This window comes from Scyliorhinus torazame, chromosome 1 (genome assembly GCF_047496885.1).
Source record: "Scyliorhinus torazame isolate Kashiwa2021f chromosome 1, sScyTor2.1, whole genome shotgun sequence".
Taxonomy (NCBI): Eukaryota; Metazoa; Chordata; class Chondrichthyes; order Carcharhiniformes; family Scyliorhinidae; genus Scyliorhinus; species Scyliorhinus torazame.
The window spans coordinates 175,503,549-175,520,711 of NC_092707.1; the positions used below are offsets into that span (position 1 = coordinate 175,503,549).

A 17,163-nucleotide genomic window follows, 5' to 3' on the forward strand; every position below is an offset into this window, starting at 1 on the left:
TAATATTCTGCACCAGCTTTGTTAGATTCCATTTATGTAGCATCGCCCATTCCCTCACCACCTGAATCACCAGATATCTAAACCTGTCTCTGGCCATCTTAAATGGCACCCCACCTAGGTTGGCTCACCAACCCTGTTCTTTCATCGGGAACACTTCACTTTTCTCGACATTTAGTTTATATCCCGAGAACACCACAAACTCCCAACAGACCCATGATCCTCTCCATGCTCTTCAGCGGGTCCGAAACATACAATAGTAGGTCGTCCATGTATAGTGACACACGGTGCTCCTTTCATCCCCTCTTAATCCCTTCCCACTCTGTTCATCCTCTAAGAACCATTGCCAGAGGCTCTATCGCTAGTGCAAACAACAGTGCCAATAGTGGGCAACCCTGCCTTGCTCCCCTGTGCAGTTCAAAGTTTTATGAGCCCATGTTGTTGGTCTACACATCGCTTCGGTGCCTCGGTGCCATAAACATTGGCCCAAAACCCGAACCTTCCCAGAACCTCAAACAGTTGCTGCCACTCCACTTTGTCGAATGCCTTCTCCGCATCCATGGACACCACTACCTCCGATACCCGAGCTCTTGACGGGGCTATGACCACATTTAACAGCCTCCCTATATTACTAGAAAGCTGACTGTCCTTTACGAAACCTGTCTGGTCCTCCGGCGGCCACCCCTGGGACACATCCTTCCAGCCACCAACTTAGCCAGCACTTTCACATCCGTATTTAACAGCCATATGGGCCTATACGACCCACATTCAAACGGGTCTTTCCTCTTCTTTGGTATTAATGTAATTGTTACCTGCGACATTGTCTTCGGCAGCTCCGCCTTCTCCAACACCGCATTAAACGCTCCCCAAGAGATGTGGCGCCAGGTCTATCGTAAACTCCTTATAAAATTCCGCCGGGTAATCATCCCACCCTGGGGCCTTCCCCGACTTCATACCCCTTATACTGTCCAATACCTCCCTCAGCCCCAAGGGCTGCTCTAGCGCCTGCCTCTTCTCTTTCCCCAACTGTGGAAACTCCAGTTCATCTAAAAACTGTCCTATGTTCCCCTCTTCACCTCCCCCCCCCCCCCCCCTCCCAGTGTCCGCCCTGCACAGCTCCTTATAATAATCCCTAAATGCCTCGTTTATGTTCCCCGGCTCCGACACCATATCTCCTGTACTAGTCCATAACTTCAATATTTCCCTGGACATGGCCTGTCTTCATAGCTGATGCACTAACATTCGACTCATCTTCTCCCAGTATTTGTACTGCACCCCACTTGCCCTATGCAGCTATCCTACCGCCCTACCATCGTCAACCTATTGAATGGCCCCTGCAATCTTTTCCTCCTCACCAATCCCTCCATAGTGGGCACCCTTCAGTACTCCTTATCTACCTCAACTATCTCATTCGTTAGCCATTTAAATTCCTCCCTCGTTTCCCTATCCGCATATGCCTTGAACAAGATAATCTGCCACCGGACCACCGCTTTTAGTGCTTCCCAGAATTTGGCCGGCGCCACCTCCACGTTTTGTTCAATTCTACATAATCTTTAATCACACTTTGTCACAAAACCCTCGATGTGCCAACAACCCTGAATCGAGCCCCCAACCCGGCCTCTGCTCCCAGCCCGATCTAAGTCGAATCTCCAGCCAATGGGCCACATGGCCAGAGATTACTATTCCCGCATATTCTGCCCCCTCCACCCCAACCAAAACCTCCGGCTCACCACAAAAAAATTGATTCTTGAATACACCCTATAAACATGTGAGAAAAAGGAATACTCCTGTCCCCCTGGGTTCCTGAAGCCCCACGGGTCCACAGCACCCATCTTTTCCATAACCCCGTCCAGCTCCTTTGTCATTCGGATTCTACCCATTGACTTGGGGAACGACCTATCTACCATCAGCTCAAGAACACAATTGAAATCTCCTCCCATAATCAACTGACGCATGGCCAAGTCTAGGATTTCTGGCAACAACCCCCACCTAAAACCTACATCGTCCCAATTTGGTGCATATACATTAACCAGTACCACCGGTGTTCCCTCTAATACCCCACTCACCATCACATATCTCTGATCCGGGTCTCTCACTTCCTTCGCGCTCATAAACCCCATTTTCTTGCTCATCAAAATGGCCACCGCCCTGTGACTTTGAATCAAACCCATAGTGTAAAACTTGTCCCACCCGCCCCTTCCTTAGCCTAACCTGGTCCTTCACGTGGAGATGCGTCTCCTGCAGAAAGACTGCCGCTGCTTTTTAACTCCTTAAGCGCCCAAAGACCAGAGTTCTTTTCACCGGTCCATTGAGCCCTTGCACGTTCTAGGTTATCCGCCATACCGGGCTTACGCCTCCATTCCCCTCTACCATCCGCCATCCTACTCTTTTCGCTCTACCCCCGTTAACTTCACCCTGTAGCTGGCCCATCCAAGATGGCTCTTATCTCCGCCCCTGACCATGTTTCTTATCCAACCTCATCACGGTGCATCTCCCTCCCTTCTTCCTACTCCCTACATTCCTTGATAAAGTCATTGGCCGGTTCTGGGGTCTCAAAAGAATATTCTTTGCCTTCATAAACACCCCAAACCTGATCCGCTGTAGATAAAGCACCGCCTTAGCCCCGTTGAACCCTGCACACCATTTTGCCAGTTCAGCTCCAATGTCCTGGTATAATCGGACCTTGTTCCCCTCCCATTCACAGTTCCTCTTCGCCCTGGTCCACTGCAAGATCTCCACAAACTTGTGGAGTGCCACAATCACCGCCCATGGCGACTCCCCAGCTCTTGACTTCTGACTCAGAGACCTGTGCGCTCTGTCCACCTTGGAGCCCGTGGCAGCACCCCCTCTGCCACCAGCGAAACGTACCTCGTGGCACTCGCACCTTCCACTCCTTCAGGCAGCCCACTGTCCGCAGATTCTGCCTTCTCAATCTATTTTCCTGCTCCTCCAGCTTTGTTCTCAACGTCTTGCAAAGGTCTCCTAGGAGCCCCACCTCCACCTCCAATTACACCACCCGATCGCTGTGGTCTGACATCACCGTCTCAATCTCTTGAATCTGCGACCCCTGTGCCACCAAGCATTTCTCCATCCTCTCCATCGATCCCTTCAGGAGTGCCATAGCCCCTTCAATGGTCTTTGAGCGATCCTCCTGCATCTCCTTCCTCTGCTGGCGGAACTCTTCCTTGATGAAGGCCATCAACTGTTCCATCTGGGGCTTTCCAACTTGCACTGACTCTTCCCCCTCCACCATCTTTCCACTAGCTTCTGCGCCACAGGTCTCTTCCAACTCCTCGGCCAGACCTTTCACCCTCTTCTACCGGGTTTGGTAACCAGCAGCTATGCCATTCCCGGGGAGAAAATCTCCTCCGACGTTCAATTACACTTTTCCGTCGAAGTTACACCTGATTTGGGGTAAATAGAGCACTTTCCCATGCCATCAAGCAGGAGCTGCCCTGTATTCGACCACACACCATCACCATGGCCGCCACCGGAAGTGCCAGCTTGAAAATATTTTAGCACAAAGGCTTTCATCTAATCTCACTTCGCACATAATATTAACAATTCAATACGGCAAGCTTATTATACGGGATTGTGTAGCTTCAGAAGTGCTAAAGATTTTGCCATAGCTTCTGTGCTGAACACTCGCTCTGAAATGAAGATAATAACAACAATCTACATTATTGTCACAAATTGGCTTAGAATAACACTGCAATGAAGTTACTGTGAAAAGCCCCTAATCGCCACATTCTGGCGCCTGTTCGAGCACACTGAGGGAGAATTCAGAATGTCCAAATTACCTAAATGCACGTCTTTCAGGACTTGTGGGAGGAAACCAGAGCACCGGGAAGAAACCCACGCAGACACAGGGAGAAGGTGCAGACTCCGCACAGACAGTGACCCAAGCCGGGAATCGAACCTGGGACCCTAGCGCTGTGAAGCAACAGTGCTAACCATTGTGCTACCATGCCACCCGATGACTTTCAGCTGGATATGGGTGACAATTTGCTTTCACCTGGGCATGGTACCGGCTCTTTTGCAGCATGACCCTTTATGGACTCTAACCTAGACTCAAACAAAGAATTCTTGTGGAATATTCTTCATGAACAACATTAGATAAGGCAGAACAAACACCAGTGGATTCAATGGAATGAAGATCTGAATGCTGTTCAGTCACTAAAAAAACTGATTCTTCCAAAAAGACAGACTTCATAAGGTGACTCCAGCAACAGGATAGATGAATCATTCTCAAGACCCTCAATCTCCAAGAGATCACTCAGTACAAGTAAAAGGGGATTCTTCCTCATCAACCTCCAGGAAGAGCAAATTTAAGTCGAACAAGTCTTCATGGGGATAATCGTCTGCTGCTGTGCCTTCTGTATCCATCATTCTGACCTTACTTCATGAAAAACTGAGATTCATAACTTTCATATCTGCCCTTGGTTTAGCGGATGGTGTCGCTGTGAAAGAAAGAAACTTACCGCTGAGTCTATCAACTCCCTCAACTTCTGAAGGCTGAATATCTGCTGCTTTTAAATAAAAGGTTGAAGAAGATTGTTGCATGAAAGACAACGAGTCGTTCAAATCATAAGCATCATCTGTATTTTTAAGATTCTTAAAAGGATGCCAACATCGCCATTCAATACGAATGTACATTAATTGTGAAGAGGTTAGAGAGAATCAATGATCTGTTGCCCCTCGAAATCAAGAGGAGCAATAATCCTGCCTTTGATTGGAAGATTTATTCTGTCTGGACCTTGTAACTTGGGGTCTGATGGATGAAGGGTCATCGGTTGATACCAGTCAAGGTCATCTGCTAATATTGATTACAGCAGCTCCAGTATAAGGGTCAGTTCAGCTCAGTGGGCTAGACAGCTGGTTTGCAATGTAGAACAAGGCCAGCAGCGTGGGTTCAATTCCCGTACCAGCTTACCCGAACAGGCGCCGGAATGTGGCAACTAGGGGCTTTTCACAGTAACTTCATACTTGTGACAATAAAAGATTATTATTATTTATCAATTTAAAAAGTGGTATCAATGCCTTGAACTTGGACTGTAACTGACGAATAGCCTGGATAACTTCCCTTAGGGACTCTGTCATTTCATCTTTTTCTTGACTTTCCATTTCATGGCAGGAATGGGTTTCATAAGTACTTTCTGGTTTCTGACTTGGATTAAAATTATTGGATTTTCAGAGATGCTTGAAATGTCCAATATTGCCATACTGGATGCATTCCGCAACCCCTGTGGGGTATCTTGGCATCTACGCTAGGTTTTTACACAACACAAGTATCCCAAAATGACTGTCAGCATGGAGTTTCCTGCCATTTTGCTTGGTTTGGTGGGCTTTCTGATGGTGGTGCATCCGTGGGTCTACCCAATTTGGAGTCACGTGATGCTGCGGAGTCACATTGGATTCTAGACCGATTCTGCGCTTGGAGTTGGAGTCGTATTGCACACTGAATCGCCTGCTTGTTAATGGGGTTCCGTGATGGACTCTTGTCTTAGGAAAATGTTGATTGCCACCGGACCTATGAAGTAACTAACTTGAAGCTTTTGCTCCTTTTCACGAAGACCTGACCTTGTTCAGTTATGGAGAAAATGACATTTCAAAACTCACACTGCTGACCTCTCTAGTGGGCCTTAAGCAATCAAGCAGGCAGGGTGAGGGCAGGTAATCAACACAGTCTCGCTCCCTTGTGCTTGCTTTGTCTGCCAAATTGTTTTCTTACAAGCTGCTGCCAAACGTTTCTTCACTCCACGGTTCCTTCGATAACACCGATGTGTTTTTTTACATTGATGTCTCCATGGCTGCCACCATGTTCTGAAATGAGTCCTTCTACCTTGGACTCTAGGAATGGGACTTGATTTTTAGGCAGGCTGAGACATATTCTGCTATCTACATAACACTTATTTATTAGTATAAAGTTTATTAGTATTAGGTTACTGAGTAGGCACATTGCTCCTAGGCATGATTCCAATCTCGCGAGCAAGAGCGGGTGAGTGAGAGCTTAACACACGACTGACTGATATCCATAGTGCATCACCACCTGCGTCATAAGTTGCATATCCTTTCTATTAACCCTTTATACTACAATAATCACATAAATTAAACCTCTACAACATAAAAAGAATCGATTTAAAAACATAGGAAAGAGGCTGACTAAATTCTCGAGTCCATCAGGCGGATCGTTCAGCCAAAAGCTTAAACATTTAACAATAAATATTGGCAGTGCCAATGCCCAATGGAAAAACATTCTTCCAATGTCCAATTCCCATCATGGAATCACTTTCAGTATTGCACCTGCTTAGCAAATTTGGGTTTCATAAATGATGTTTACAGCCATGTATCCCTTACATGAAATGTTTTGGATGGATTTGCACCGTGTCAAGCAACATATTAAAATACAAAGATATATCAATGCAGGATGGCACTTGCAAAATAAAAACTCATATGTTATGAATGAGTAATAGCCACTTGAATAGAACTCTTTACATCATTGGCCAATCCAGCGCACTCACTGTGGCGTACCAAGTGAGGAATCGCACAAACACTAAATGGCATACAGCATTTGACATCAGAAGAGAAAACATTTCTAATTTCTTCAATATGAAAGCAAACAAGTTTAAGAACTTTGCCAAATTTAAGCACAACTTCACACAACATTTGAGAAGCCATGATAACAGTGAGAGAGATAATTTACACTGCAAATCGTATTGGCAGATATGCAATTATTTGATGTGGAACTGCCACTCTGCGCATTCAACAGACAAGAAATTTGTCTTTCACTCTATTTAGAATATCATTCATTATTTAAATGGTAAAAAAAATCACTTTAATTTATTCAGGGATGTATTGGCCCAATTTTTCCCTGCAGTTTCACTTTTTGAAATGAGCCTGTGTCAACTTTTGTAGAGGACACAGGCTGAAGTTTATTATTTACAAGGTTATACAGAAACAAGTGAAATGAGAGGAAAATTAAATCTTGAATTTCTTTTACAGTACAAGGTTATTGCTTTGGAAATAAACACTAATCATCCCTCAAGCACAAGCTTGTCTGGGAAACACAGAGACCTGTGTCTTGGTAAAAATTTAACCATTTCCCCTCCCCCACTCAACTTGAAAAGATTTCAACCATGGAGATAAACTGACGAATTATACATTTCCAGCAGGCCACCAACACACACAATGGTCACCAACAGCATGAAGATTTCAGACCCGAAGAGTGTAATTTGGGAACTGAAGCACATTGTCAGATTGACTGTGCTAGCAGAACACACACAGAAGCCTGTACAATAAAGCTGACATTCATTTCAGTGTGAAATACAATTCAACAACACTGGAGCGTTGTGCAAACTATTATGACACCCTCCTACTGCAGTCCAGGAAAACAACTGACAACAGACGCATTTTACAAGAAAGTAAAATACTGAAGTATCACCCAGACATTATAATGAACAGAAGTTGAATTTAAATTGTATTTTTGATTACTATCGATTACTATCAAACATCAAACTCTGAAAAATATCTTCATTTTCTTAAATTAAATTTGAATTAATGAATGCAATTTTGGGATATTGTTTTAATCTACATTCATTTTTTTTTAACCTTTGATAAAATGACCTGAAGCATTTACCCCAAAATAGGTACTAACATTTGTAAGCAATTTCTGGTGCTAAAACTTCTGTAAATCCTAAATAAAATGGCATTTAAAAAGGATTTGTCACCATAAAAATACTGAATATGTTCCAACAATTTGGCAAGCAATGAACAGAGAAAACTAGAGCAAGTTTGATAAAATACCACAAGAGGCACAGATACATTTTCATCATTATACAGAACTTTTAGATAACAGACCGCAGAGTATTTCATCTAAAGAATACCGATAAATAACATTTGCATTTTTAATTAAAATTGCATAAAGATTTCCCTCAATTTAATGAGGGAAGATGATTAATTGCTGCAATGACATTTGAACCATTCCCATCTCTCCTGCAACTCTGTTGAATCTGGTTCATGACCTCCACAGCAACAGTCTGAACCAAAGTTATGATTTATTCTATATAACTAGGATGCATTATCCTTCCAAATACACCATGTGACCTTTAAAGCATTAAATTGCTTCATCTTAGAATCCTTACAGTGCAGAAGGGGTCATTTGGCCCATCGGGTCTGCACCGATCCTCTGAAGGAGCACCCCACCTAGGCCCAAACCCCAACCTATCCCCTTAACCTCACCTAGTGGCAATTTACCATGGCCAATCCACCTAACCCGCGCATCTTTGCACAGTGGGAGGAAATCCGAGCACCCAGAGGAAACTCACACAGACACGGGGAGAACGTGCAAACTCAAAACAGACAGTCCAAGGCCGGAATTGAACCTGGGTCCCTAGTGCTGTGAGGCAGCAGTGCTAACCACTGTGCTGTCTAATGTCCAGGTGATATTGTTACAATCCCAGTTGATGTTATAACTGAACGGAAAGATCCCAGAAGGGAACCCTGGCTAAAAGACCGCAACTTCTTTTGATATTAAACGGGGAAAAATGTAATTATAGTACAGCACTCCTTTACTCCCCACTTAGTTTAATAATTACGCACAGGTTTTAGGATTAATAGATCACAAAGCACATCTTAAACTAGAATGGTCATTAGTTAACAATTACACACAGGTTTTAGGATTAACAGATTACAAAGCACATCTTAAACTAAAATGGTCTATTAACACAAAAGGTTCCTTTTAAGCACACAAGAATACTGTGGTCAAATACATGTAGAGAATACATCCGCTCTGAGCCCAACTTAGTGTCTGTGGATTTCTCCTCAGACTTCCCCCAGATGGTAATCACACGAGAGTTTCCAAACACCATTCCCAAAAACAAGCTTTAAAATCTTCTCTCAGAATAATGCTTGCCTTTAGAAGTCTGCATTCAGAAATCCAGTCCAGATTTTCCAAAAGACTCTCTTAACCCAAGATTCTGCTCCACTTTTGACACTGAATCCAGTCCATGGTTTTACACCAACCCCTTGAAGATTTCTTTGTCTTGACTGCTGTGCACAAATTCTGAGATCCAGTCAATTTCCATAGTCATTTCAACTCATGTTCCATATGAGTCTCTCAAATCTGAAAATCACTTCAGATATCTTTCCGGCATCGCAACCTTCTTCTCAGCTCTGTCTTTACTGAACAGTGTTCTGTTCTCGTACCTTTAACTTTACATATTTTGGAAACTTTCCTTAACTAGCTGCTCTTCAGATCTCTGCACTTGTTTAACATCCTTTTGTTTATGTTTAATTCCTCTCATAATAAAGGATGGCATTCCATTAGCCTTCTTAATTACTTGCTGTACCTGCATGCTGACGTTTTGCGACTCATGAACTAAAACACTTCGTTCCCTCTACACCTCAGAATTTTGCAGCAATTCTCCATTTAAACAATACTCTGCTTTTTATTCTTCCTGCCAAAGTGAACTTCACAATTTCCCTCATTATATTCCCAGATTTTTCCCACTCACTCAGTCTTTCTATGCCCATCTACAACCTCCATGTCCTCTTCACAGCGTGTCATCTGCAAATTTAGCTACCAAACCTTCACTTCCCTCACCTAAGTCATTGATAGAATTTTTTTTTTTTAAATGCAGGCTCCATCATAGACTCCTGTAGGACTCCACCTATCATACCCTACCAATCAGAAAAATACCCATTTAAGCATGAATTATGGCGAGGTGGTGGCGTAGTAGTATCGTCACTGGACGAGTAAACCAGAGACTCAGAGTAATGCTCTGAGGATGCAGGTCCAATCCCACCACTGCAGATGGTGATACATAGAACATACAGTGCAGAAGGAGGTCATTCGGCCCATCGAGTCTGCACCGACCCACTTAAGCCCTCACTTCCCATCTATCCCCATAACCCAATAACCCCTCCTAACCTTTTTGGTCACTAACGGCAATTTATCATGGCCAATCCACCTAACCTGCACGTCTTTGGACTGTGGGAAGAACGGTGAGCACCCGGAGGAAACCCACACAAACACGGGGAGAACGTGCAGACTCTGCACAGACAGTGACCCAGCGGGGAATCGAACCTGGGACCCTGGCGCCGTGAAGCTTGAAGTGTGACACTTGTGCGACCGTGCTGCCCTAATTGATATTTGAATTCAATAGAAATCTGGAATTAAAAGTCTAATGATAACCTTGAAACCATTGTGGATTGTCGTAAAAACCCATCTAGTTCACGATTGTGAAATCTGCCATCCTTACCTGGTCTGGCCTACATGTGACCCAGACCCACAGCAATGTGGCGGACTCTTAACTGCCCCTCAAGGGCAACTAGGGATGAGCAATAAATGCTGACAGCCTGCGATGCCCACGTCTCATGTACGAATATTTTTTTTAAAACTCTATTTTTTGTCAGCCAGCTAATCATGCATCCATGCTAATATGTTAGCCCTACACCATGAGCTTTTATTTTCCACAATAACTTCTGATGTGGCACCTTATCAAATGCCTTCTCGACTTTCAGATGTCTTACCAGAATTTATTTTTTTATTCGTTCATGGGATGTGGACGTTGTAGACTGCGCCAGTATTTATTGCCCCCTTGAGGGTTCAGTTAAGAGTCAACCACATTGCTGTGGGTCCGGAGGCATATACAGGCCAGACCACGTAAAGACGGCAGATTTCCTTACTAAAGGACTTAGTGAACCAGTTGAGATTTTACTACAATTGTTTTGGAGGGATTTTTACTACAATTGACAATGGTTTCATGATCATCACCAGACTTTCAATTCCAGATGTTTATTGAATCCAAATTTTACCATCTCCCAATGGCTGGATTTGAATCTGGGTCCTCAGAGCATTACTCCGAGTCTCTGGATTACTAGTCCCGTAACAATACCGGTATGCCACCGCCTCCCCCTAGAATATCCTAGCATATCAAGGCTTCCGGTGGCAGCTGTGAAGGAGTAGGTCGCGCATTTGGTTGCTCCCGCTCGGGTCGGACCTTTGGACCTATTCCCCCAATTTTTTACCGGACTGGATTTGGAAAATTGATGGTAGAGGCAATTGTTGATTGGATTCCCACATCGGTGCATGGAGAGGCGGACTAGGAGTGCTCGCAAAGGAAGAACAGATGAACAGAGAAGGCTTGGGCTGAAGCTGCAGCAGGGGAAAGCATGGCAAATGACCGGAGTCCTGGCTTGTCGACCCAGCGGTGAACGGAGCAGCTGATGCAATTTATCCAGAAGGGCTTCGCCGAGCAGAAGCAGGAATGCTTGGACCAGAATAAAGAATCAATTGCGCAGCTGGAGCTCAGATTGGATGCCCAAGATCGGGCGATCCAGAAAGTAGAGAAGGCGCTGGCTGAGCAGGAGGAACATCAAACTGCGGTGGAGTTGGAGGTGGGGATGCTGAGAGACCAGCAGAAAAGGCTCCTGGAGAACGTAGAGGACCTAGAGATTAGATCCCGCCGGCAGAACCTGAGAATCGTTGGTCTCCCGGAGGGGTCCGAAGGAGCGGACGCTGGGGCATACATAGCGGGCATGTTTGAGAAGTTGCTGGGGGATGGGACGTTCTCCCGTCGTTTGTTAAGGGAAGGCAGTTGGTGGCCAATGTAAAAAGGTTGTTAAATTTGATCATGATGCCCCCGGAAGGTAGGGAGGTGGAGGTAGTGGTCGCAATGGACACAGAGAAGGCTTTTGATCGGGTAAAATGGGAATATCTGTGGGGGGTACTGAGACAGTTCAGATTTGGGCGGGGCTTTATTGACTAGGTCAGGTTGTTGTATCAGGCTCCTGTTGCGAGCACACGGATGAATAGTACAACATCGGACTATTTTAGGCTGCATCGGGGGACGAGACAGGGATGCCCCCTCTCCCCACTGTTGTTCGCGTTAGCCAAAGAGCCGCTGGCAATTGCGCTGAGAGCCTCAAGGGGCTGGTCCGGGGGGGGGTTGGAGCACAGAGTCTTGCTTTACGCAAACGACCTGCTCCTGTATGTATCGGACCCATTAGAGGGGATGGAAGAAATTATGAGGATTCTGGGGGAATTTGGCCGGTTTTTGGGATACAGACTAAATATGGGGAAAAGTGAGATGTTTGCGGTCCAGGCAAGGGGGCAGGAGAGGCGACTGGGGGAACTGCCGTTTAGAGGGGTAGGAGGAAGCTTTTGGTACCTAGGCATCCAGATGGCACGGGAGTGGGAACGGCTGCACGAGCTTAATCTGGCCCGTCTAGTCGACCAAATGAAGGACGATTTTCAGAGATGGGACGCGCTTCCGTTGTCACTGGCTGGGAGGGTGCAGACAGTGAAAATGACGCTCCTCCCGAGATTCCGGTTTATGTTTCAGTGTCTCCCCATCTATATTCCACAGTCCTTTTTTAAATGGGTCAATAAGGTAATCACTGGCTTTGTATGGACGGGCAAGACCCCGCGAGTAAAAAAGGGGATGCTTGAGCGGAGCCAGGGGGAGGGTGGGCTGGCGCTGCCGAACTTCAGTAATTACAATTGGGTGGCGAACATAGCCATGATCAGGAAGTGGGTGGTGGGGGGAGAGTCGGTATGGAGCGTGTGGAGGCGGCCTCATGCAAGGGCACCAGCTTGGGGGCGTTGAATGCAGCACCTTTGCGGTTCCCGCTGGCACGGTACTCCACCAGTGGTGAAGTGGCCCTGAGGGTCTGGGGGCAATGGAGGAGGGACGTGGGAGTGGAGGGAGCATCGGTGTGGTCTCCAATCTGTAATAATCACCGGCTTGCCCCGGGAAGGATGGATGGAGGGTTTCGGAGATTGCAGAGAGCAGGGATTGAGAGGATGGGGGATATGTTTATAGAGGGGAGCTTTCTTAGCCTGAGGAAGCTGGAGGAGAAATTTGGATTGGCGAGGGGAAACAAATTTAGGTACCTGCAGGTGCGGGGCCTCTTACGCAGGCAGGTGTCAACCTTCCCGCTCCTACCACCAAGGGGGATACAGGACAGGGTAGTTTCCAGAGTGTGGATGGGAGAAGGGAGGATCTCTGACATTTACAAGGAACTCATGGGGTCGGAGGAGACGCAGACTGAGGAGCTGAACTGCAAGTGGGGCGAGGAGTTGGGAGGAGAGATAGAGGATGGTCTCTGGCGGACGCCTGATACAATTCAAGGTTGTTCACCGGGCTCACATGACAGTGGCCCGGGTGAGCAGGTTCTTTGGGGTGGAAGACAGGTGCGCAAGGTGTGCGGGAGGACCAGCGAACCATGTTTGCATGTTCTGGACATGCCCAAAGCTTAGGGGATTCTGGCAGATGTCATGTCCAAAGTATTGAAAACAAGGGTGGCGCCGAGTCCAGAGGTGGCGATTTTTGGGGTGTCGGAAGATCCGGGAATCCAGGAGGAGAAAGAGGCAGACGTTCTGGCCTTTGCCTCTCTGGTAGCCCGGAGGGACTCAAAGCCCCCAAAGTCAGAGACCTGGCTAACTGACATGGCTAGCTTTCTCTGTCTGGAGAAAATCAAGATTTGCCTGGAGGGTCAACGTTAGGGTTCGCCCGGAGGTGGGAGCCGTTCGTCGACTTTTTTGTGGAAAATTAACCGTCAACAGAAGGGGGGGGGGGGGGCGGGGGGGCTGTGGATTAGCTTAGTTTAGAGTAGGGGGTTAGTAAAGGTCGGACCTGTAAGGGAGGAAGCAGGCTTTTGCACTACGTTTATAGATTCATGTACATTGTTTATTTTGTTGTTGTAAAACCATAAATACCTCAATAAAATGTTTATATAAAAAAAAGAATATCCTAGCATATCCTAGAATTCTCTCTCAACACTCTTCCACCGTGAGTGCCTAGTTCTTTAGCCATGTATCGCCAATTCGCATACCACCACAACCGGTCCACAACAGACGCTATCTCCTTGGCCCTTCACTCATCCCTGCAGCATCTCGACAACAAGGACTCTACGTCAGACTCCTATTCATTGAATATAGCTCCGCCTTCAACACCATAATCCCAGCCAAGCTCGTATAAAAACTTCAAAACCTAGGACTTGGCTCCTCCCTATGGATCCTCAACTTCCTGACCCATAGACCACAATCAGTAAGGACATACACCACCACCTCCACAATAGCCCTCAATACAGGGGCCCCATAAGGCTGAACAACAAAGAGTCAGAATACAGGAGTGAGATAGAGAACACAGAGATAGACAACCAAGAAAGCACAATAGCACCTTTGCTTCCTCAAGACACTGAGGAAATTCAGCATGACCACATAAACTCTTACCAATTTTTACAGATGCACCATAGAAAGCATCCTATCTGGCTGCATCACAGCCTGGTATGGCAACTGCTCGGCTCAAACCGTAAGAAACTACAGAGACTCGTGAACACAGCTCACTGCATCACGCGAACCCGCCTCCCATCCATTGACTCTGTCTACATCTTCCACTGCCTTGGGAAAGCGAGCAGCATAATCAAAGACCCCCTCCCACCAAGATTATCTGATCTTCGAACCTCTTCCATTGGGCAGGAGATATAAAAGTATAAGAACACACACGAACAGATTCAAAAACAGCTTCTTCCTCGCTGTTACCAGACTCCTGCAAGACCCTCTTATGGACTGAACTGATCTGTCCATGCATCTTCTCTACACTCCGTATACTTCATCCGACGTCTATGTATTTACATTGTGTATCTATCGTATGTCCTATGTTTTTCATGTGTGAGACAATCTGTCTGCACTGTGCACAGAACAATAAAAATAATACACAAGCCAATCAATCCACAGAAATCCCTTACCTGAAAATGTAGAATTATGGTCCAAATTAAACCAAGTGTTAGTTTTGGATTTCCATCAGTGATGTCATCATTTCGAATATTTACTAATTTCACCTAAAAGAATAAAAATGCAATTGATATTTCAGTGTATCACACAGGTTTGCCTTTCTTCACTATATATTTGAGAAATAAATCCCATATATGAAGTTTTTTGGGGAAACTTTTGTTCAACAAGTCAAATAACCACATACTCCTATAATTAGGGCATTAGAAATACTGGTGTTAAATTATACCCGTCAATACACAAAAATTCAAATAAAGATAGATACCACAGCTTCCGCTGCCAGAATTTTATCGAACGACTTCTGGTGACGTAATGTAGGGAGAGGATGTGCACGAGGCGGCTTCCGCTAGAAAGCTGATACTTTTTACCCTCTATTCTGACGCCACAAACGGTTTACCTGTCGAAAACTTAATAATTTAATGAAATGGAGCTTCATCTTACAGAGATGCCCAGGAGAAACAAAAATAAGAAGGATTCAGGCCGAAATCTGTCAACGTATTCGGAAACCTCGCAGGATTCTTCTGGAAGATGGCAGGGGTGGGTTCTCCTTTTCCTTTTCCAACCACCCCATTAACAACCGAGGATCTGGTTAGCACTTGGCGAGCGAACTACAGATACACCGTCAAGGTTTGCCGGTAGATTTTAAAGGATCAATTGAAGAGACCTTGGCCCCCATTTGTTTTGCCTTAGAAAGCTCAAATAAGACCGTTGAAGCTCATGGAGCCACAATGAAAGGCATCGAGACGACATTAACAGACCTCACTGTAACGGGGTTCTTTGTCTCACTCAAGCCTCTCTTGCTTTGCTTCTTAAGGGGAACAAGGACCCAGCCGAGTATGGTTCACACTGACCCATCTCACTTTTAAACACGTTAAGCTGCTGGCTAAGGTCCTAGCGCTCCAGCTGGTGCCTTGCCTCCCAGGTATAATTTCAGCGGATCAAACAGGCTTTGTGAAGGGCCGATACTTGTCGGCCACTAGATGGCACCTTTTAAATGTTATTCTTCCCCCTCCCCAGCACCCGAGCCTGGGGTTATTGCATCTCGGGACGTTGAAAAAGCATTTGATAGGGTGGAATGGGATTATCTATTAGAGATTCTCAGGAGATTTGGGTTTGACCATAAATTTGTCTCCTGGATTCGTCTGTTGTATAATGACCCTACTGCCAGCATTTGCATGAGCATTTAATAATCTTTATTAGTGTCACAAGTAGGTTTACATTAGCACTGCAATGAAGTTACTGCAAATCCCCTAGTCGCCACACTACGGCACCTGTTCAGGTGCATTGAGGGAGAATTCAGAATGCCCAATTCACCTAACAGCCCGTCTTTTGGGACATGTGGGAGGAAGCCGGAGCACCCGAAGGAAACCCACGCAGACACGGGGAGAACGTGCAGATTCCACACAGACAGTGACCCAAGCCGGGAATCGAACCTGGGTCCTTGGCACTGCGAAGCAACAGTGCTGACCACTGTGCTACCATGCCACCCATTTTACACTCAGATTACTTTCCCTTGGGTAGGGGCACCAGATGGGGCTGCCCTCTTCCCCCACTTCTGTTCCCTTGGCAATAGATACTCTCTGTATAGCGTTGGCCTCTGATCAATGGAGGGGTGTTTGTTGGGATGGATTGGAGCATCAGGTATTGCTTTATGTGGATGACCTACTCCTGAACATTACAGGCACGACTCCCTCCATAGATAACATAATGAAGATGTTTCATGCATTTTGCTCCTTCTCTGGCTATAAATTGAATTTGGGCAGAATTAGTGTTTTCTGCTATTCTCTCCCCCCCTCCTCCCCTCCTCCCCCCCTACCCCCCTCCCCTCCTCCCCTCCTCCCCTCCTCCCCCCCTACCCCCCCCCTCCTCCCCCCCACCCCCCCCCCCCTCCTCCCCCCACCCCCCCCCCCCTCCCCCCACCCCCCCAAAAAAAACAGCTCAGTTTAGCTTGTTACCTTTTCAATGCCAGTCTCTGGTATTTGGGGGTCCGGGTAGCCCATAATTGGGCCTCACTTCATAAATTAAACTACTCAAGCCTGATCAAAATGCCAGAGTGGCTCTGCAGAGGTGGAACAGCCTCCCTCTGTCTCTGGCAGGAACCAAATGATTAATCTGGGTTTTTATTCTTCTTTCAATGTATCACTATTTTTTTTTGCCCAAAGCCTTTTTTTAAATTAAGCTTAACAAATTGATTTCTGCTTTCATTTGGGTGGGTAGCAATCCCAGAATCTGCAGTGTTCTGTCCAAAGAGACAGGCTCTCCCCAATTTTTTTTTAAACTTTTGGGCAGCACGGTAGCATTGTGGATAGCACAATTGCTTCACAGCTCCAGGGTCCCAGGTTCGATTCCGGCTTGGGTCCCTGTCTGTGCGG

The 17,163-nt window shown here is 46.1% G+C and overlaps 1 protein-coding gene across 28 annotated transcripts in view; it reads right to left on the reverse strand.

The window, feature by feature from the left end:
* Positions 1–17,163, reverse strand: part of macf1a (microtubule actin crosslinking factor 1a) — a 999,246-nt gene that overhangs the window by 511,909 nt on the left and 470,174 nt on the right. For all 28 annotated transcript variants that reach the window (XM_072501197.1, XM_072501201.1, XM_072501190.1 and 25 more), the window contains exon 5: positions 14,749–14,841. In XM_072501197.1, the coding sequence (XP_072357298.1) occupies positions 14,749–14,841 (93 nt within the window). The remainder of the gene's footprint in view (positions 1–14,748; positions 14,842–17,163) is intronic.